The 22081-nt window shown below is 40.2% G+C and overlaps 3 protein-coding genes across 3 annotated transcripts; 1 reads left to right on the forward strand and 2 right to left on the reverse strand.

The window, feature by feature from the left end:
- Positions 1-886: 886 nt before the first annotated feature.
- LOC145462249 (uncharacterized) lies at positions 887-1947 on the reverse strand. Its single transcript, XM_081445752.1, has one exon. It carries the CDS (start codon positions 1823-1825, stop codon positions 887-889), a length of 939 nt encoding a protein of 312 aa, XP_081301878.1. The 5' UTR covers positions 1826-1947.
- Positions 1948-3025: 1078 nt separating this feature from the next.
- On the forward strand, positions 3026-6261 carry LOC145462250 (uncharacterized). The gene is made up of 2 exons (XM_081445753.1): positions 3026-3054; positions 3108-6261. The coding sequence occupies exons 1-2, from the start codon at positions 3026-3028 to the stop codon at positions 6259-6261; spliced, it is 3183 nt and encodes a 1060-aa protein (XP_081301879.1).
- A 10730-nt stretch (positions 6262-16991) lies between these two features.
- Positions 16992-17468, reverse strand: LOC145464269 (GDP-fucose protein O-fucosyltransferase 4-like). Its single transcript, XM_081448100.1, has one exon. The coding sequence runs from the start codon at positions 17466-17468 to the stop codon at positions 16992-16994; it is 477 nt and encodes a 158-aa protein (XP_081304226.1).
- Positions 17469-22081: the final 4613 nt, after the last annotated feature.

The raw sequence follows: 22081 nt of genomic DNA on the forward strand, positions 1-22081 counted from the left end.
TTCGAAAACCTGCTTGCTGGCGGTGAAGAGCGGGTATTTTTTTCCCAGGAAAGTTAAATATTAAACAAGATTGACGTAGCGACACTCGGGTAATGTTAAGCGGACCGTACGGTGGATTTTCTTCAAAACTGTCGTTGGGTACTCCTGGTCAAACTCAACAAATTACACGCGGATAGCAGCGGAAACCACGCAGACCTATGACCTCTAACGGCTCTACTCTGGTGAAATGTCCTCCTAAAAACAGGATTATTGCTTAGCGAAATATTCAAAGATCCCCCTATCGTACAATACAAAAGGGGCAGATTCTCAAAGATATACTAGTTCGAGCAAAACTCTCAAAGCGGCTATTACACGTGGATAGGAGTTGTGTAGGCCTGTCACCCCATTGTTATCACTGTAGCTTTGTCGTTTCAGTTCTTGAATGTCAGATGACTTACATCGGTAAGAATTGAATCAGGCAAAGGCCTTTGCATTCAGAAGAAGGCTCTAAGAGCTCTCTGATTCTCTTTTCTTATCTTTCTGTTGCTGTTGTTGGCGGACTGATTAAGACAAACAAGGATATATAACCCAGGGGAATCGAGTGCAAGGATAACCTTGACCACAGTTTTATTGTTTAATAACACGCGAGGAAAATACAACCTTATTGTTCACGCAAATCTACAAACAAATACTCACAAACAGGGAAATATCTCAAAATCTAAAAAAACATTAACTAAACCCAAACTGATCATAGAATAACGACATTCCACTTCTTAAACCAGACTACAAAAGCAGAATAAAGAATATACCGACCTTGCTGAAGTATGAACGAACAACAACAACGAGGATACTATTCCAAAAGCAGGTATACTTTTTTCTTAATTTCAACTTTAACTATATTAAGGATTTATATAATATCCTCGATGTGATCGAGAAGGTTTAGGCACAATTCCAAAGCTTCATCGGGGTTGCTTGGAGCCTGAAGATTTTCATCGGCTATTATCATCTCAGCCAGTTCTTCAAAGACTTCAAACGAACTGTCCACTGCATTTTGAGCACAGTACATTTCTTCTGCAAGTTCTACGTCATCTAACGTGACATCATGAATGTAGCTGACTTTGCCATTTAATGCTGGCAAAAAATATAAGATATCTGGTCTACCACTAGGGGAATCGCGGTTTGAAGGCTGAGGACGTATCTTATGAAAATTCCACAACTCTGCAACATGATGTAGTTCCTCCCTTATCAACGGCATGAAGCAGAACTTGACACATTGTACATGCACGATGTTATCATCATTATATAATCCTGTCTCTCTCAAATCCTTAAAGTAATTAATCCAGAAGTCTGTATTCATCTTTCTCAAAATGCTCCACCAGGCTTCGATTTGTTGATTAGCAACCGAACGCCCATGCATGAAACTTTTGTCCCCTGCAAACACGTCATCGTATCCCTCTCTAAAAAAACGCTGAATAGCTGCAACCTGACAGTTCTCCGTACCGCAATCCCCCCTCACGATTCGCGGAGTTCCTCTTATGTAACGAACGGTCTGTAAGAAGTACTTTGCTATGATGCATGGGTTGTTATTGGAATGATCTACTTCCAGCCACATGATCCGACGACTGTAGCCGTCAATGGCCCCGTGGATACAAAACCCAAAGGGCTTAAGTTTATCATAGCCATCGATGTGCCAGATACAGTTTGGGCCATTAGCATGGTACTTGCGTCGTATCAAACGCTTGTGTGAGCGTCTTGCCACTCCTTCGGGATCCAACGCTTGTAAAGCGACTCGTACTGTTTCCCTATCAGCAACGACACCGTAGGAGCAGCAAATTTTCTGGTGCATAAGGCGATATCCAAATAAGCGGCCGCTTCCCCGTAGTTCATTTTCGACGGCGTCGATTATTTGATTCACGGAACTTTGCTGTTTTCTCCGTGAAATACCTCGTTCTCGTAGAATCCGCTTTAACTGACTCATACTAAGGCAGATTCCATGGCACATAACGAGAAAGGCAAGGATTTCCACATAATTGATTCCCATACAAAAATATCTTTCTATCAGAGAATCACGATCTATGATACTTCCGCTTTGGTAAATAACAGGCAGTCGAAAACTGCTTGTGGATGCCGGTAGTTTTGTAGGGAGATTGAAGGAATTTATTACAACATTGTAAGTGCAAGATTACCTAAAAGAGCAGTACACCTTCGACAGCAGATAGGAGATAATAAATTTATGCAAGAGACAACAAGTTTTGGCATTATACCTTTAAGACAAAATGCCCCTGTCCTCCCCCCCCCCCCCCATCCTCCTCCCCAACAGCATATAGAAGAGATAGGAAAGGTTTTAGAATACAAGTAAATTTTCTGCATGTAAAAGTCCAAGGGGGTCATGTCGGGGGCCGTTTGTCTAGGGGCGTAAAGACTGGTATTCAAAGAGTCGTAAAAGAAGAATAAGACTACCATGTGCCAAGGAAACAACATTTTTATTGATGAACTCAAATAGAGTGGATTGTAATAATTATTGTTCTTAGAATTAACAGGTAAAAAAATCAGTGGGTGAGTTCTTATAAGTTGTTTAAAAGTAACTCAACACTATACAATATTTAAAATGCACAAAGTGAAACAGTGAAGTAACCTCTGTTAATTTGCAAGGTATCCTTTAACTATGTTGTAACTGACCTGGTATTCAAAACATTAATGTAAGGATGGTGTTGAAAACTGGGACCGAGCTTGTCACGTGACTTACACGATTTGACCCCCCTCGAACACTGAACTGAAAGGGAACGAATGCAAAACTAATGCGAAGTCGTTGTTCTTGAATTGTATTCTGGAGTTTTTTTGTCTTTGAATAGAGTCTTTATCTACGAAAGTGTCGTTTGAATACGTTTTCTACATTTGGTGCCGAGACCCGGGAATTGAAACTGGGATTCTAGCGTTGTGAAGAACGTCTCAAAGGAAGCTGTTGTGAAGTCAAAGCTGCACTAGCTGAAAGCACGTGGGCGACCAATTATGCCGCCGAAATTGAGGAATTTGAAAAAATTTCGCGATGGTCACCGTTACATTCCTCATCATGAAGTGATTCGCGTGGACAAGGACACCACAAAACTTCGTATTGTTTATGATGCCAGTGCACGATCAGGAAAGAACACATCAAGTCTCAATGACTGTTTGTATGCTGGTCCACCACTATCTCCCCTCATCTATGACATCCTCCTGAGGTTCCGGGCTCACAAGACAGCCCTCATAGGAGACATTGAGAAAGCTTTTCTAAATGTTTCAGTTCACCCCAAAGATCGTGACTATCTTCGTTTCCTGTGGGTTGATGATGTCACAAGCAGCCACCCGAACCTACAAGTTTATCGATTTGCAAGAGTTGCATTTGGCGTCTCCGCAAGTCCGTTCCTATTGAATGCAACAATTCGTCATCACTTGACTTCTGCTGACATCCCCAAAGAATTTGCAGAGAGAGTTCTGAAAAGTCTGTATGTGGATGACTTTGTTGGTGGAGATGATTCTGACAATTCCGTTTTCGAGATGTATGAGAATCTGAAGTCATCCTTCAAGAGCGGAGGCTTCAATATGAGAAAATGGGTCTCCAACTCTGAAGCCCTTCAGGAAAGAATTGAACAATCTGAAAGCCAGTCTTCTCAAGTTACAAGCAAGTCTGTCAAGGAGCACCCTGTTCAAGAGGAAGATCAAACCTTCTCGAGTTCCCTGTTTGAGACGTCAAAGAACCCCAGCACAGCAAAACTGAAAGTACTGGGAGTTGGATGGGATAGACGAAATGATTTGTTACTCTTGGATCTGGCCTCTCCACTAGAAACTAGCAATACTTGTCCAGTTACGAAGAGAGCAATTCTTGGTACAACAAGCAAGTTGTATGATCCCCTGGGACTAATTAGTCCAGTCATCATTCTACTGAAGATCATCTTTCAATCTATTTGCAAGACAAGAGTGGGTTGGGATGACCCCGTGGATTCATTCATCCATGAACAGTGGTTAAAGCTTGTTCAAGATGCTAAGAAGGTGGGGGTGGTGGAAGTGAGGAGACACTACCACCTTGGCTTGTCATCAGGAGATTTACAAAGCATTCAACTCCATGGTTTTGCGGATGCAAGTGAGAAAGCCTATGGAGCAGTTGTGTATTTACGCCTTGAAACAACTACTGGAACTGTCTTCACCCAGCTTTTATCGTCAAAAACCAGAGTTGCTCCGATAAATGGAGAAACCATACCTCGACTGGAGTTACTAGGTGCTCTTGTTCTGGCCCGACTGGTCAATACTGTGTTGACAGCATTTGACGGAGCATTGGAAGTTGATGCTGTGTTCTTCTGGTCAGATTCGCAAATTGTTCTGTGGTGGATTTGGGGTGTAAACAGAGAATTCAAGCAATTCATTCAAAACAGAGTGGTTGAGATCCGTCGACTTACAAAGCCAACTCAGTGGAATTATTGCCCCACAGAATCCAATCCCGCTGACATCTGCTCACGTGGTACGATGACCTCGAAACTGATCACCAACCAATTGTGGTGGAGTGGTCCTGAGTTCCTTAGAAAGGAAAAGCAGTGGTGGCCAAGTCTTGCAATGAACTCTGCTGAAGTCACAAGTGACGATTCAGATCCTTGCCTAGAACTGAAGAAGGGAAGCTGTAACAGCCACACAAAGCAGCATGATGGTACAGTTCTTGCAAACATTGCCTCTGGAGAGGTGACGTCAGAAAAGTCACTAAATCTTGATTGCATCATTCCCTTGGAAAGGTTCAGTAGTCTTCAAAGACTTGTGCGAGTCACTGCATATGTTGTGCGATTTGTTTCTAATCTCAAGCAAAGTAAAATGAAGAAGAGGTTAGTGGATGGAGTAATAAGGCATGAAGAGGTGGATTGTGCAAGAGAGCTTTGGATCAAGGAGGTTCAGAAATCTGTATACAACAACAAGAACTTTGACCAGGTCAAGATCCCATTATCACTGTTTACAGATGACAAGGGAATTCTGAGGTGTGGTGGTCGTCTTAAAAATGCCCCGATTCCGTATGATGCTCGTTTTCCAATATTCCTTCCAAGATGTTCACGACTAACTTACCTAGTGATAAATGATTGTCATCTCAAGGTTCTTCACAATGGTGTGAGGGACACTCTCACAGAGCTAAGGTCAAGATTCTGGGTAACAAAAGGAAGGCAGACTGTGAAAACTGCGATAGGAAAATGTTCTGTTTGTAAGAAGTTAGAGGGCAGAAGCTATGCAGTTCCTCCTCCCCCACCTCTTCCTGAATTTCGATTGAGCGATGACTTTGCTTTTACTCGAGTAGGAGTGGACTTCGCTGGGCCCATGTATGTCAAGGATGTATTCTCAAAGAATGGAGATTTGAACAAGGTCTATATAGCTTTGTTCACGTGCGCTGCAACCCGAGCTGTTCATCTGGAACTTGTCCCAAATCTGAGTGCGGAAAGTTTTATCAGAGCCCTTACTCGCTTTAAAGGGAGACGAGGAATTCCTGTCTTGATTGTCAGTGACAATGGGAAAACATTTAAGGATTCAAGAGTGCAGGCATATTGTCAGTGCGACGGTACACAGTGGAGGTTCAATGTCGAAGCGGCCCCTTGGTGGGGTGGTTTCTTTGAACGTCTAGTAAAATCAGTCAAGTTGAGTTTGAAGAAGGTCATACGAAATGCCCGGTTAAACTATGACGAGCTGTCTACTGTCCTTGTAGAAGTGGAAGCAGCCTTGAATTCACGACCCTTGACATATGTCTTCGATGAAATGGAGGAACCATTAACACCTTCACACCTGATTGTGGGCCGCAGAATTTTGTCAGTACCATCAAAGAACTCATCGAACGAAGTTGATCAAACTGAGGGAACACTTACAAGAAGAGCCAAATTCTTACAGCGAACACTGGATCATTTTTGGAACCGATGGAAGTCTGAGTATCTCACACAACTTAGAGAGTACCATCGCTACTCAAAGAGAGCAAATTCTGTCCGTAAAGTGCAAGTGGGAGATATTGTGTGTCTACATGAGAACAAAACCCCGAGACAGCAGTGGCGGCTTGGGAAGATCGAACGATTACTTCCTGGTCGAGATGGTCATGTTCGAAGTGCAGTGGTGAGAGTCAAGTCTGGTAATTCGCCAACCGCGGAATGGAGACGCCCATTGCAGAGGCTCTATCCCCTGGAAGTGAGGTTGGATAATGGAACTGCCAACCCTGTGCTCCGAGTGGCAAATGTTCCTGTTACAGTAGTGAGGGACGAGGATGTCCCAGTTGTCGTCGTGAATTCTGACTAAGATAGATGTATTGAGTTCATTCTGTTATATAGAGTTTATGCTCGTAAGATTGTTTCAACTTTAAATGAACTTTGAACTTTGATTGATGACGTCAATCAACGCGGGGGAGTGTGTTGAAAACTGGGACCGAGCTTGTCACGTGACTTACACGATTTGACCCCCCTCGAACACTGAACTGAAAGGGAACGAATGCAAAACTAATGCGAAGTCGTTGTTCTTGAATTGTATTCTGGAGTTTTTTTGTCTTTGAATAGAGTCTTTATCTACGAAAGTATCGTTTGAATACGTTTTCTACAGATGGCATTGAAATTGTATTTTTTTTTTTAATGTTGCTTTTTAATGTTGGTCAGTGAGTTCATTTGTATTTAAGTACTTTATGTCATCAAAGATACCAACTTTCAAATTCTTGAAAAGATATGTTTTCTCTGTTTGAATTTTATCAATTATGCTTTCCCAGAGGACTAGTTTAACTGAGTTAGTTTCATCTGCTATTAGACAATCAGTTTAGTATTTTGCTTTTTCGCCGTCTTTTACAATAACTTGCTTATTTTCCTGTTTTTTAGGACTTTTGCTTTCACGTCTAATGTTTCATATACATCTTTTTCCAGTGCTTCGGTAATGGTGCATAACTGGTTGCTGAAGTGTTCATTAAAGGTATAGGGCAGTGAAGTTGGAGTTACCTTTGCCTGTTTTGCAATTGTGAATTCTTGTTCTTGTTTGTGAAATCTTTTTGATGCTGTTTGCTTCACTCCTGTGATTTTTACTGGTGATTTATTGTGCTTAAAGGCCAGTTAAAAGCATTGCGGATTGCCGAACTCTTGACAACATTTTTCAAATGCGTCACTCGATAGTTGTCAAACAAAGACCTCCGTTCATCCACCGTCTCTCTTCCAAAATCTCGAACAGTGCGTGAAACATCGAATAGTTCTTTACAAACATACGATTTACGCATTTCTCGAAAGCTGTGCCTGATTACGTGGGTAAAATAGAAAGAAAACATTATCAACTTAACAAAATTCGCCGTCACTCGCTACTTCGCTTCTGACCTGAGCTCAGCAAAATACGTGGCTTGTTTCACTTGTTTGTCGTCTTTCCATCGGTATGACAGCCAAAGCATTTCCGAGCGTTTGAGCATAGTTAGTGGAGGGGAAGTTCTGTGATTGCCAAAGGCATGAACTGCTAGGGGGGTCTGTGGGCATGCCCCCCAGAAATTTAACTATGGTTTGAGGATATTTATCGCAGACCATATTTGGAAGATCGGATTTATCCGTATCGTAATCGTTGACGATCGTAGAGACCCGTCCAAAGTCGTAGAATAGGCCGACTACCGAAAACAACTCGTGTTACATCGAGATGTAATTGACGGTAAATCGATTGCGTTTTTCGTGATCTGATTGGCTCCCGAAGCTTCTACTGTTACATTACAACATGACCGCAAAGAGGATGCCGGTATCTAGGATACGGCATCCACAAAAAGGGAGGGTTCACATAGTGCACTTCGCATGTTAAAATGCAAACAACCAACAGCTTTACAGAGATATAAACCATCTTGAAACAGTAAGCGAATTCAATGAAATCAAAATTAAACAGCACCGTCTATCTGGAAGAGAAAACAATGTCTGAATTACGAGCTTATTTAAGCTAGCCTGCCTCGCAGACAGCCTAAAACCCCCGGACAATGGGTTCGAATCCCGTTGAAGCCCTGATTTTTTCAGGCTTCTTCTTTCCAATTGCTTAAATTGGAAAATTAACTGCGATGATCATTCTTCACTCTATGTTTATGTCATCTCGCCATCAGGGAGTCTTGCCACCAACGAACTCCCGGTCGCCACCAAGCGAAGTCAACTCGCACCAAGCGAAGTCACCTAGCCACCAAGCAAAGTTTCCTCGTCACCAGTAATCTAATAAGGCAGTAGATAAAAGAACGAGGAATAATCTCTATATGCTACTCGATCTGGTTGGGGGCGAACTCGATCAAGTTGAGTCGATGTAGGGGCGAACTCGCCATGGGGCGAAACCTGCAGCTACCTAATTCAATTCTGTATGAAGGTGATTCGAATTTTTAACGCGCAACCAGTAAAAACAACCCATTTTAAGAGCCTGCTGATGCGTTGACAAGCACGGTGACCCCACTTTTTAATTGCATTTTTTTAATGTTCATATCATGAATGTTAATTATGCCAAGTTGCAAAAAAAGTTTGATAGTACATGTAGAACAATTTCAAGGGAATTACCCTAACTCAATTTATGGCTCCAATTGCAGAAGCGATCTTTTACACATTTACTCGAAGTGATTTCGCAGAGGAAACTTGTTCAATCGGAATATTATTAATGGAGAGTTCGAGTGTATCAGATAGAGTACTTAATCTTTGCCTGGAGCCGATCAATAACAATTCCGTTTTTGTAGCGTTCAAGGTAAGTCTGTTGGACACAAGCCATTTTCTTAGTCTGAGATAGGTCGTGAGATAGACTAGACTGCATCGGATGCCAATCAGAACCAGCATAAGTAATATGGGTGTCATCAGCATACATTCTAGGTATGCTAAATGATCGACAGTTAGGCAAATCGTTAATATAAATTAGAAATAAAAGAGGAACAAGGATCGCTCCCTGTGGCACACCACATTTAAGATTGGTGAAGTCAGAGAGACAGCCATTAACAGAGCACCATTGTGTGCGATTAGTCAAATACGATTTAAACCAATCAAGAGTTTTCCCTTGAATTCTGCACTGAAATTAGTTATATCCCGTGCAAATCACCTCAATAGCCAACATAGATCCATCCTTTGTCTCGGCCTCGATTTGATGCAAAGTCCCAATATGACATTGTGCATGCCGAAACACAAGTTTCTAAGTTTGAATATCTTATTACTCTATATTGTAATGTTCAAAATAATTACTTCTTTTTATTTGCGAGGAAAAACGAGAAAGAAGAGGAGAAAAAAATTATTAATCATATTAATGCATTATTCGGTATTATTTTATTGTTTATTGAAAATGATGGTCACGTGATTAATTACGTGACAGATTTTTCGAATCCCAGATACTTTATAAGTTGCTATTATATTAAAAAGCAAGAAATCTAGGCAAAGTACTCCGGAGAAGGCTTAGAAATAAGCATTTTAACTCAGCCTCGTTCCCATATAGGGGCCTAATATGTCATTTTTTTGACATGCGCGTAGCGTGGTTCTGGGTGTAAATTTGGGATACATACAAACATACATACATATACTTTATTTAACCTCGAATTTACAGAGTAGCTTGTTAGCTAATATCTTCGAGAGAAATAAATATTAGAAAGAAAAAGTAAATAGATAAAATAAAATAAAATGAAATACAATTACAATTCTATATCATTTATACACTATATATATTTACACTGTGGAAAGGCCTCATATTTAAGGATCTTTTGCTTGAATTGAAGAAAAACAGACGGGATGGCTCCATTTCAGAAAATGTTTACCTTATAGAGGTTAGTCATCCTGGGAAGTTTCATGCTTTTATCACAAAATGAACAATTCTGGTTATTTTTGGCTCTTAAGGCGGGACTTAACCTAAAATTCTGAAAGAAATTCGAAGTTTTGTTTTTTTACGGAACTCGAATCTTAAGGTATTGAAGTTTTATTTTGACAAGTACTGTTACTGTAAGTTTAAAGCTCGTGTTCTCAAAACGAGTTATTTTCGCCTTCTAGAAAAGATATCTTGAGAAGGATTTATTCAATTGAGCTAAAATTTTCAGGATTTGATATTTTTAGTACGTTCTGTGGGATAAACATAGAACTTTTCCATCCAGTGCATTCTGTCAAAGTTATGCATTGATACGTATGCTAGATTTTCTGTATCAGATTTAACTGGTCATCATTTCACGTGCTTTTAACTTTTCAAAAATCTCTTTGCTTATCCCAGCAAGCTGTTTGTCTTCTTTTCTAAAATGTTAAAATTATTCCTTTTGATCAGTTCTAGTAGGAGTTATCTTTTCTCAAGTAAGCCCTGGCATTCCCCAGCAGGTGGCAGATTTAATCAGCCGGTGTCAGGTTACAATACAGTTATAGGGTACACAGATATTTTTTTCATAATCTTTGCTCTTTGAGCTTTTTAAGAATGTATACTTTTCCATGGTTTGGAGTTAACTCTTAGCCACGAAAAAATGTTTGAAACATGGTGTGTTTTTAACAGCAGGACTATCGCTGTTCATGCTGGTTTTGGGCAGAGAGGGTAACTCATGGGATGAAATGGGTATGTGATGTGATAATGTGAAGCCTGCTAACCAGAATTGAAAAGTCGTTCTCGTACTCGATCTCGTACTCGATCTCGTACTCGTACTCAAATCTTAAGTCCCCTTATTATTATAGGGTTGGAACCATGCGCAAAAATATCCTTAGAAGGATCACCTTGGGAATAAGGACCATATGGGGGGATTAACTCTCTTACCATTTATCCTCACTTGGCCGAAGCCAAAGGTCGAGGAAACTAAAACATCTGCGAGACACTGACACCTATGATATTTCTCGATAACCGAGTTCGTATTTTGGTCTCGTGGAAATGCGACTCGCTCTCCGACAACTCTGAAAGACGAACAAAATTTTCCTAAATCTCGTTCCCAGAGACCACGATGATTTTGGCCAGTACCAAGAATCGGCGCAAGACGAGCCAGCTTAAATTACATGGAAGAGATTAAAAAATTTACATAGAAGTTGATTAATAATGAGAAAACGTAATTATTACAAAAAAAAAAAAGAACCGTAAGGTTTCCGAGTTAGCTTCAATACAAAAAAAAACATAAAAATAACAACAATAATAATAATCTTTACCAGCTCGGAAAAAAAATTACATGGAAGATATTACAAACATTTACCTAGAAGTTGGTTAATAATATATAGAGAAAGTGATTATTATATAAAAAAAAAGATCCTAGAGGCTAAAAGAACCGTAAGGTTTTCGAGTTAGCCCTATGTAAAGTTATTTTTACAAAAAAGAGACTTAACTGTTAATATTTCATGCTTCAAAATGTTCTATCTCAGACAACCCCGTGAACCAGGCTGGATTATGCTGCTTACTAGAAACTGAATAGTGTAGTGAGTTTTGTTAACATGTATCCAATGGATTGTGATTTCTCCGGTGGATAGCGTGATCTACCCTTTGAACAACCGGCGGCATGTCGCGGCTTGACAGATTTCTTCATATTTTCAAAATGAAGATTTCTTCCGTACCTAAGCATCTCCTTTAAGAAAATAGGCTTTACCATCTGACTGAGAGAGTGCAAGTTTTCGAAACATTACGTAACCCATTTTTCAATAACTAATTAATTCCTTCGTTCCATAGCCGGGGCGCACACTTTTGTTTATCGTTTTTTTTTTTTTTGATAGGAACTGTTAACTGCTCTGTTCTAAATGGAGAACACGCAAGAAGAAGGGAAACACACTTTCTCTTACTCACTTCAGTCGTCATAGTCAACCACAGGTGTCCCATTCATGTATTTTTTACAACGCTATAATCAAACCAGCGATGGTATACGGTAGCTTAATCTGAGGGTCGACGTCCACTAATAATACTAGTAGTAATCAGAGATTATGAGAGTGCGTTCGACGCTCTAACTTTAATATATAATTATATATCGTAAATAAATGATTTTACTAGCTGACTTTCAACCTTTGTCTATTGCTAAAATCAACATTTTTCAGCAGCAACCGAGGTTTTACAGTCAGATATGCATAGTGTGAAAGTCCATGCTAGTGAAGAGGTCACGATTTGTTGATACGTTGCGTGACGCTGCCAGTTTCTGTAGTCTCTCAAGTTTCATAGTATATTTAAATTACGTACATTATTCTAAGCTAGCATTTGCAGTCGCGTGCTCGTTTCGCGACTAATTCGAGTATTTCCCCTGATGAATAGAGTAGTCTTATGGATCTTGCCTTCAGAGTACTTTTCCACCGATTCAAAACAATAAATTTCGACCGGATAAAGACTGAGCTATCTGTCGCGACTGCAACTAATCAACAAATGCAATCAAAATGTAGCTGTTTCCCACGGTTTATCATCCCAAAGCCAAGTCGTGTTAATAAACAAGGACAATTCCCTCAGATTGCGATAAATGCTGCCGTCGAAGCGTTTAAATTCGCCAAAATCTAACGCTGAGAGCACATAATAGCGACGCGTACGGCGACTGAATGGAAAGAAGTCAAAAAAAGATCCATAGGAAAGACGAGCTCACGTGGCCTGATCACATACTCACATGTTCGCCACATGTCTTATCACATGTCTTAGCATTAAACGGTACCAGTTTGCTGGCCGTGACATGCCCCTGCAAAAATCAAGCGGGATGGCCATTTTGGTGTCCTTACAGGAATGTGGTATTTTTCGGCCTAGAACCGTGCACAGGAAAACCAACTCTGAAAAGCCACAGGTCAAAATTAGGTTTGCGTTCCACTTCGTCGAACGCAATAAGAAGGGTGTTTAGGTTGCAAAAAAGAGCCGCAAGGGTAATTCTCAGCAAAAGGGAGAGGACAATTAAGCTTTTTAAGAATTTGGAATGGTTACCTTTTTATGACGAAATTAATGCAGTCAAGTTATGCCTAGTGTCTAAATGCCTTAATGGCCAATGCCCTGAGTATCTGTCCAATACACTGACACGGATTAGTGATATTTCTACGAGGCAGTCGAGGCATGGAAGCATAACTCTGAGATGCCCGAAATACTCGCGAGAACCAGAGGGAGAAAGCACATGTGCAGTCACGGCAGTGAAAGAGTGGAACAAGCTCCATATCAATATTAGATCCAGTAAGAATGTCAAGCTTTTTAAGCAAAATTATGTAACTTATCTTAAGGATTCACACATAGGGCCCGACCATTTCTCTGTTTCTTAGGTCAACTTTACTTGATATTTAGTCATTATTCATTTTATTTATCAGATTTTATGTATAGTGTAATGATGGCCACTAGTTTGTCAGTGCTAACTGTAAAGTGTTTTTACCCTCGTTAAATATAGTTATTAGTCTTTTTCTTCTCCATGTACAATGCTTTGCAGCGACATATAACCCCGGGACACAACATAGTTCACACCCAAACGCCGCTCCATTCATGTGCCGAACCAAACTTGATTAAGGGCCTCTTCACACGAGCCTGGTCAACCGGGCTGGCTCGGTTCCGAGATCTCGCCTCTCCACTCTTTCCTTCGTAAGAATGTCGATGGGTTCATATGAGAAGCCGGGTTGGCCCGGTTACCGAGATCTCGGTAACCGGGATGAAAATTTTCCCATATGAACACTCCAGCTCGGGTAACCGGGACGAAACTTTTTAGACAAAATAGTTTCGCTTTCGCAACATAGCGGCCAAAATGGCATAATTTTTGTCTTGTATGAATTTCCGCTTTAGGAGTATGCGAATTACCTTTATTAGTAAAGTTACAAGAGTCCACAAAGCTACGACAGCCGCGAACGATACAAGTTTATCTTCCACCATTTTGGTTGTATTTCTTGGATTTCATCCCGGTAGATCTCATACGAACAGACAACAAAATTCGTCCCGGTAACCGAGCCAGCCCGGTTACCGGGCTCATATGAAGAGGCCCTAAGTTCGACTTTAGAGCGACTTTGGAACGACGGCTGGTTCAGACGGCGTACTTGCGTCCAACTTAATTCGGGAAGCCGGTGGTAACAATTTTCGACGAGAAAATATGCGTTCTGAATTCAAGAACTCTGTTCAAATAGAAAAGCTGTGACTAAGATTTCGCTGTTATAGTAATATTTAGGGAAGCAAATTCAAACTCAAGGTACACCATATTTTGAATTACAGAGAGGAGTAAGACAAGGAGACCCGTTATCACCATATTTATTTATTATTGCAGCCGAAATTTTAGCAGTCGCTATTCGAAGCAGAGAAGACATTCAAGGCCTAATGATAGGGCAGGAAGAATTTAAGCTGGTACAATATGCTGATGACCTTACTCTGTTTGTACCTAATATTGAATGTGTAAAACGCATCCTTCAATTGCTTGATCGATTTACAATTTGTTCAGGCTTAAAGGTTAATCATACTAAAACTGAGGCAATGTGGATCGGTTCATGCAGACAAAATACAGCGACACCTCTGGGGCTAAAGTGGAGCAAAAGTGTCAAAGCCCTGGGGATAGTATTTACCTATAATGATACTGACCAATTACAGAAAAATTTTTGTGATAAATTAAAAAACATTCGAACACAAATATGGTTATGGAATTGCCGAGGTCTCTCACTATTTGGCAAAGTTACCGTCATTAAATCACTTCTGCTTCCCAAAATGCTATATGTGTTCTCAGTTCTAACAACTCCAGAAGAATTTATAAAACAATTAAACACTATTATTTATAGTTTTTTATGGAAAGGAACAGATAAAACAGCTAGACTGGCAGCTGTAAATGACTTGAAATACGGAGGTTTGAACTTAATAGATCTTGAAACGTATGTTAAGTCGTCAAGATTAGCTTGGCTTGGTAGAATTTTTTCAGAAGGCTCGTCCCCATGGAAAGCTTATATTACTTATTTGCTTGAAGATTTTGGCGGGGTTTTTCTATTTAGTTGTAATTACGATGTCAAAGACTGTAAAATTAATTCCACTTTTTATAGAGAACTTCTCCAATGGTGGGCTGACTTTAGAATTGCCTTTTCATCAAAGCCATCTACATCTTACAATATAATTTGGAACAACAAAGATATTAAGATAGATAATAGAACAATATATTATTCAAATTATGTTAAAGCAGGTATCCTCTTTATTAACCACTTGCAATTCAACAAGAATAATATAGAATCTTATAATACTGCTAAAAGTAAAGGTTTGAAGGATACAAATTTTTTAGTCTGGTCAGGAATTCGTTCTGCTGTTCCTGCCCACCTGAAGGATTTGGATGTGACCGAAAGTGAACTAGAGAGCTGTCTGGAATTTCAATGTGGGGAGAAAAAATTTAATCCTACTGTATGTAAAAATAAACACTTTCATGAATTGCTTGTTTCGGGTAAGGCACGAGTCTCAAGGGGCTCTTCTAAACTGAAAGAAGACTTTGGTTTAGCAGATTCAGCTGTTACTAAAGCGTTCATAAAAGTGAAGACTGTCTCATCCGAAATGTTTATCAGAAGCTTCCAATTCAAGATTTTAAATAATATCACTTTCACTAATTCTCGTCTAGCCAAAATAGGTTATGTTCAAGACGATTCTTGCACATTTTGTAGAGTTAGCTCAGAAACTGTTAATCATTTATTTTATGAATGTTTTCATACTAACCAGTTTTGGAAAGATTTCAAAAATTTTTGGTTTGCACTTTCTGGTAAACAGGTTGAATTTTCCTTGCAGGATGTTTTGAAAGGCAAATTAGATGAAGTAAGTGACTTACTAAATTACTTTTTAATTGTTGCAAAATGGCATATCTGGACGAGTCGCAAACGAAGTCTCAGCCCAAATATTACTGTTTTTAAAGAAATGATTAATATGAAATATAAGACTGAAAAGTACATAGCCTTAAAAAACAACACGCAAAGGAAATTTCAGGCCAAATGGAAATTATTTATTGATAGTCAAGTATGATTTTTTATACTATATAGTTCAAATAATTATATTATTATCAACGTTTTGTAGTTATGTTATTGACACTTAATAATAGCGCTGTACTTTGTATTTAATAATGGAAATAAAAATGTGGGGAAAAAAATTTCGCTGTTATAGTAATATTTAGGGAAGCAAATTCAAACTCAAGGTTCAGTGTTTGTATCTAGACAGGTTTTCTCCCGGTTAATTCGACTTGTTAAAGGAAATTCATAAGCTGGGCTACTATCACGAAGAAAAAGCAAAAAACGAATTTGCGCTAAAGAAACTCGCTTATACAGTCCCGTTTCTGATAAATCGAAAACACATTTTGTTGTCTTTATTTTTAGCGACGAATTCGAGCTTCATGCATGACTGGTCACGCCACTCAATTTTGAGCCAATCACGAGTCTCGTTATATGAAAAATACATTACAATAATTTATGCATTAGGTTCGACACATGAGGAGAACGCCGTATTAATAAATAAATAAATAAATAAATAAATGAATGAATGAATGAATGAATGAATAAATAAATAAATATCTTAATTGACCACTCCCACTGTGGGGTTTTTCAGGGCCAATTGGAAATAAATGATGAAACAAATAATGCAAATGAACATAACACGGTTAAAACTTCCGACGGGCAAGAGGCAGACCAGTTGGCTATTTACAAACGTGACCGAGGAGTTGAACTAGGGTCTACCGAGAAACAACTCCAGCTTAGTGGTCAGAGCGGGACTTGAACCCGCGACCTCCGGATTTCAAGTCTGGCGCCCTAACGTTTCGGCCACGCTGCCTCCTTAATGCCGCATGAATCAGCTGCCGCTCCAACGTCGCATAGTGCGACAAACACTGCCGAATTTAATGTTGTTTGCCGCACCAAATCTAACCTGCCGAACCAAACTGATTTGACATAATCATATGCCGTACATAATCACCAGTTAGATTCGGCGCATACATGGAGCGACGTTTGAAACGGGCCTAACCTGCCGAACCAAACTGATTCAAACGCCACTCTTCTGCCGTACTTAATACATCAGTTGGATTCGGCGCATGAATGGAGCGGCGTTTGGAACAGGCCTTAATTTACGAAAAGCTAGGCTCCTTTTGTTATTCCCCAGTCTTCAAAACGCCTGGGATTGCACGGTATTACTTTAAGACCATCCTTATGTTGTCACCCTTCTGAAAGTGCAACACAGACTTCACAATACAATGGATACTTTGGCATCCAGTAGTTTCCAATGGCAGTTCCAGTGATATCGCCATAACCTTTCCATTTCCATTCCAGATATTTATTGTAATCGGTCTCATTATTACTAAGATAGTTTATATAATCAGCAAGAAGTTGTGGGCTCTTGAAATCACGGACGTTTATGACTGAGTGATTAAGGTATGGACCAGGCAGGAACTCATCAAGCTTGCCTGTAGCCATCACTATGGGAACTGAGCCAGCTTCCCAAGCATGGTGTAGTTGAGCATCGACAAAATAATCGCAGTCTTGGTTAAAAGATACCAAAGTAAACTTGTATCGTCTGGCCAGAATGGATTTGGCATCTCTGAAATCTGTGCCTTTATCTTTACCATACCTGCCAACCAAACCTTGTTTGTTTTTAAGACAAGCTCCATAAGAATCAACCTGCACAAATTTCATAAGCTGTCTCATGTATTCTGTTCGCACAGGCTCACAATTTGACAAAGCTGCCATAATGAGTCCAGTTTTATTCTTAAAAGGAATTGGTGGTGTTAAATTTGGCAACAAAACAGAAGGATCAGGAAAGTCAGAATCCAAGCGATAGCTTTTCAGCAAGTTGAATTTGGACATAAACTTAGCATTCTTTAATATCGGCGTGTGAATGGGGTTTTCTCGTATTTGTAAAATCCATGGCACAGATTGTATAAGAGGTAACGGCCTTGGATCCCTAGCATGGACAACAAAGCCATCTGCTTCTTCTGCTCGAGATATGTCACTTGTTAACTCACAAGGTACTGGGCATTCACCCCTCAGCCACTTCTTGTGTAGATTAAGCCGGCTACCAAAAAACGTCGACCAGTAAACAACAAGCCAAGGTTTTGTGCTGTTCTGGTGTGTCCTTCTAGATGCAAATTTCTTCACAAAGGGAATGCTAACTGAAACTTTCATCTCAAGTAGCCAGAAAAGCACTCCCAAGAATATGACACACGCTAGCAACTTTGAAACGTTCCCTGGCATTTTGCAATGGGTACACTGTATGTCTCTCTTTACCTATCTCTATTGTACCTGTTAAATATGATATGATTAGAATTAGTCACATGGGAAAATAACAAGCACAACCACACAAGGCAAGTCTGAAAGTAAGTCAGTGGGCAAATCTGTAATTTCCTGACCGGCAAGCTCAGAAAATTCGTCGATAGCTAAATGTTTTCTGGAGTCGATTGCTATATGTAATTAAACATAGAAGACTCATGGGGGTGGGGTAAATGACTCTTTCTGTCGAAATTAATTCAGTACCAATAATTTCTGACTGCGAGTCTCTCCATAAATTTTCTAACTGTCAAGAACATGCGGGCGATTGTATAGTTTGCTCCAGTTTGGCAAATTCATCAACTAGACAACCAAAATAATTTTTGGAATCGCTTGGTACTCTAAACAAGCGAAGAATTCGCTCAATAGCTTTGAATAAATAAGACTTTCCGTCAAAAACCGTCGTTTTACTTATACTGCCATCAATCAAAGTGACTGTGCAACTCGTTACATGCAAACTTGCAACAAATTTGCAATGAATTTCTCTATACTTGTTGAAATCACATAAGTAGGTTGTGTGGTTAACATACTGTAAACTATGCGGGTAGGGCCGGGTGGCCCAGGTGTGATGGTTCTTACATCACTATAAACAGCAGAGGATCTTTAATTACCATCAATCAATCAAATAATGGAAATCAAAACAATTTTTTTTCTGCAATTGGATGAAAAAGGTTTGTCAACGAGAGATGGCTATTGAAAAGTTATGACAAATGGTTTTGCTAAGTGGCACTTGTAAGGAGTCTAAAAAGATAAACTTGCAACTCTTTTAACTTGAAGGGTTATTATTGCTGACGCAGCGAAGGAGCCTGAAGCGACTGAGCGAAGTCAGCAGATATAATCCGCAAGGGAATCGAGCCTCAAACATTTCTACCACAATGCATTGCGCAGTACCAACAAATTCAAACACAATGCCTTGCGCGCTGTGTTTCTTGCCATGTGCTTTTCTCTTCTGGGATTGAAGGTAAGTTCAGCTTTTGCTTGATGAATGTTTGTTTTATAGACTAAAATTTAACCATTTAGGCATGAAAGCATACTACAGTGCTTTAAAAGGCTCTGACAAAGCTTTTGCGTAGTCTTGCCTGAATGTTTCACAAAAGAAAATTTTATTTCGTGATTTGAATGTACGAGTAAACAAGCAAGACATAGCTTTCCTTGCTAGCAGAGGCTCTTTTTCTGGTGCACGTTTGTTGGATTTCTGACCAAATTTCTTTCCTTTTCAGAACACAATTGGCGAAGTTTTCAAATTATTAATAGCAACCGCCGCGAATGCATATTTCCTACAACAATGCAAGGCAAGGGAATTATCGCCACGGAATTTTCATTCTTTGGTGTCGGAAAAATGCTTTCTTCATTATCATTATGACGGCGCATACTGCATACTGCAACTGTGAAAAGTTTGAACATGGCATTTGCTCGATCTCGAATGGATCGAGAAAAACATGCTTTAAACTAGCCGTATGGCTAAGTATATTGCCACTTCAAATAAAGTATCCTTTAAGCGAATGATACACGGTTCAACATCGATCAACGTTGGTTCAGTGATCAACAAATGTTGAACATTGTTGCGACTTGTTGAAACGTTGCTGCAACTTGTTGAATGCTCATTCAACTTTTGTTGAGCAACAACTACATATTTTGGTGCGAAGTTGAAGTGGCGGACGAGGAAATGTTGTCGTCGCTTTGTGCTTCGAGCGTTGTCGCCGTTGTTATGAGGCGTCGACAAAAAAGACGAAAAAACCGCAAAATTTGGACGCGCGAATGGTTAAGAAATAGAACCATATTCGGAGCATACTACACCCCGTTGGCAGAACTCAGAAACTTGGACATTTTTAGCTACAGAAATTTCCTGCGTATGGATGCACAGAAAAGTCTCGCACAGATTAATCAGTTGACTGGTGTTATCAAAACTCCATTCGAACTCAGCTGATTCCAACTCTTCGGCCGCCATGCTGCTACTTCCACGAAGCCACGTGACACCAAACTCGAAAACGATTGGTTGAAGCCGTTCAACAAGCGCCAACCTGTTGAACGGAATAGAGCCAAGCTCTATTTTCGTTCAACAAAAAAACTTTCAACATGTTGAACGGCATATTTCAACGTTCAACATCACGATACACTGTTCAACGTTTGTTGAACAGCGGCTGCAACATTTGTTGCTCAACAAATGTTGAACCGTGTATCATTCGCTATATCCTTCACATAATGTTGTTGGATAACAATCATCGTATAGGCAAAATTTTTGTTTGCTTGAAAAAGACGTAGCGCTGTATCTTCGAGCATACGGAGGGGTGAGAATAGAACGGGTTTTATTGTACACACATGTATGATGAGGGTTCTGGCACAGCAGTGATAAAGTTGGAAGAGAACGGACAAAATAAGCCTCCCACGCTTAACTTCCCTCTCTTTGCTCGGGAGGTTAAGCGTGGGAGGCTTATTTTGTCCGTTCTCTTCCAAATTTATCACTGCTGTGTCCAGAACCCTCATCATACATGTGTGTGTGTTACGCAAACAACAGTATAACAATAAAATTGCGCGAGCGGTCCAGCGAAGCTGTAATGTCTGTAATCAATATGCGCGGATGTGCCACAGAAAATATTTTCTTGAAGAAATGCCTGAACTGATTATATACAAAAGTGTGCCAGAATATTTTCCTATTGAAGAAGTATCTGCACAAGTATATACGCCGAGATGGCAGCCGAACAATCAAGCAACTGTCAACTTTCCGATGCCATTCAAAACCTCCCTCCAGAGCTTCGTGAGAAAATCCTGAAGGAGTACATCGCCACAAAACTTAGGCAGCGAGCGGCTTTGGGCTGGGACAAGGTGCACGAGCATATTTCAAAACTGCCTTTCTGTCAATACATGCAGCAGATTGTACCAATGATAATTTGCTTTGAATATCCGAACTGCTATTTCGAGGGTTGTTGTTTCCCTTGTTTCGAAAGGGAGGGAACTCTTCATAAAGTATCGCTAAGCCCCCCGATGGAGTTAATACCTCTCATAGAAAACAGCGATGAGTACAAGAATTTTTCAAAAGTATGCTCCTGGGATGGTTATGATTGGCATGAGTGGTTCCTTTTTGGCAGGGAGCGTTAGCAGAAAAAATGTGGGTGTTTCCTAGTAAAAAACCTCATCGTCATCAAAGGAATTCGCCTCAAGCATAGCAGCAACGATCTCGCGCGCAATATCACGAACATTTTTTTGCCACTCAGGTGTGAAATATTCGTGGGCGAGAAACGTAATCAAGTGGAAACTGACGAGCATGTTTTCATAATATTGAAATAAAACCGTCTGTTTCTAAAAGTCAGTTCAAAGCGGGTTGGTCTGTTATTTTTTTTATCAGTTCAGCTTCAAGTCTGCCGCGGATGTCTTTCTCCAGTTTCTGAACATCAACATCAGCAAGCTTTCTCTTTGATGGTTGGCGAAGCATCTTTGCTCGGACTTGTTCCTTCAGTGAGTTATATATACTGTTGAAACTCGGAAAGGATGGTGTCAAACTCGTGGGAAGACACTTCGTTGTTGTTCAAAGCTTTGGAGAGCAATCTGTTGATTGTATCCCGCTTGGCAACGGGGAGCGTGGTAATCTCTTGATGTTTTTTTATTTTCGAATCAAGTTTTTTGCTGGCGATTATCAGCCCTGAAGAAACGAGAGCGAAACACCCCCCAGCGCCGCCTAAAGGAACTGTTGCCGGCAGGCCAACCACAGACAGAGCGGAGCCAAAACTAGCGCTGGAAAACGCTGCCGAGAGAACACTGGCGCCAGCAGCACTCCAATTAACGAATTTTCTTGCCCGTTTGTATTTTTTAGCAACGAGGCGATAGTGGCCGACCTCATGGTCCAAAGTGTTGGCAATCTCGTTGATCTTTTGCAAGCGGAAATTTTCAGAAGGCGCCGCCAGTACTGGATAGAGAGGCCCGGCAGGCGGCGCGCTTGGTAACACATTTGCTGAAGACATTGTGTATATAAAGAAATTTAATTTAAC

The sequence above is a fragment of the Orbicella franksi genome, chromosome 12, assembly GCF_964199315.1.
Source record: "Orbicella franksi chromosome 12, jaOrbFran1.1, whole genome shotgun sequence".
NCBI lineage: Eukaryota > Metazoa > Cnidaria > Anthozoa > Scleractinia > Merulinidae > Orbicella > Orbicella franksi.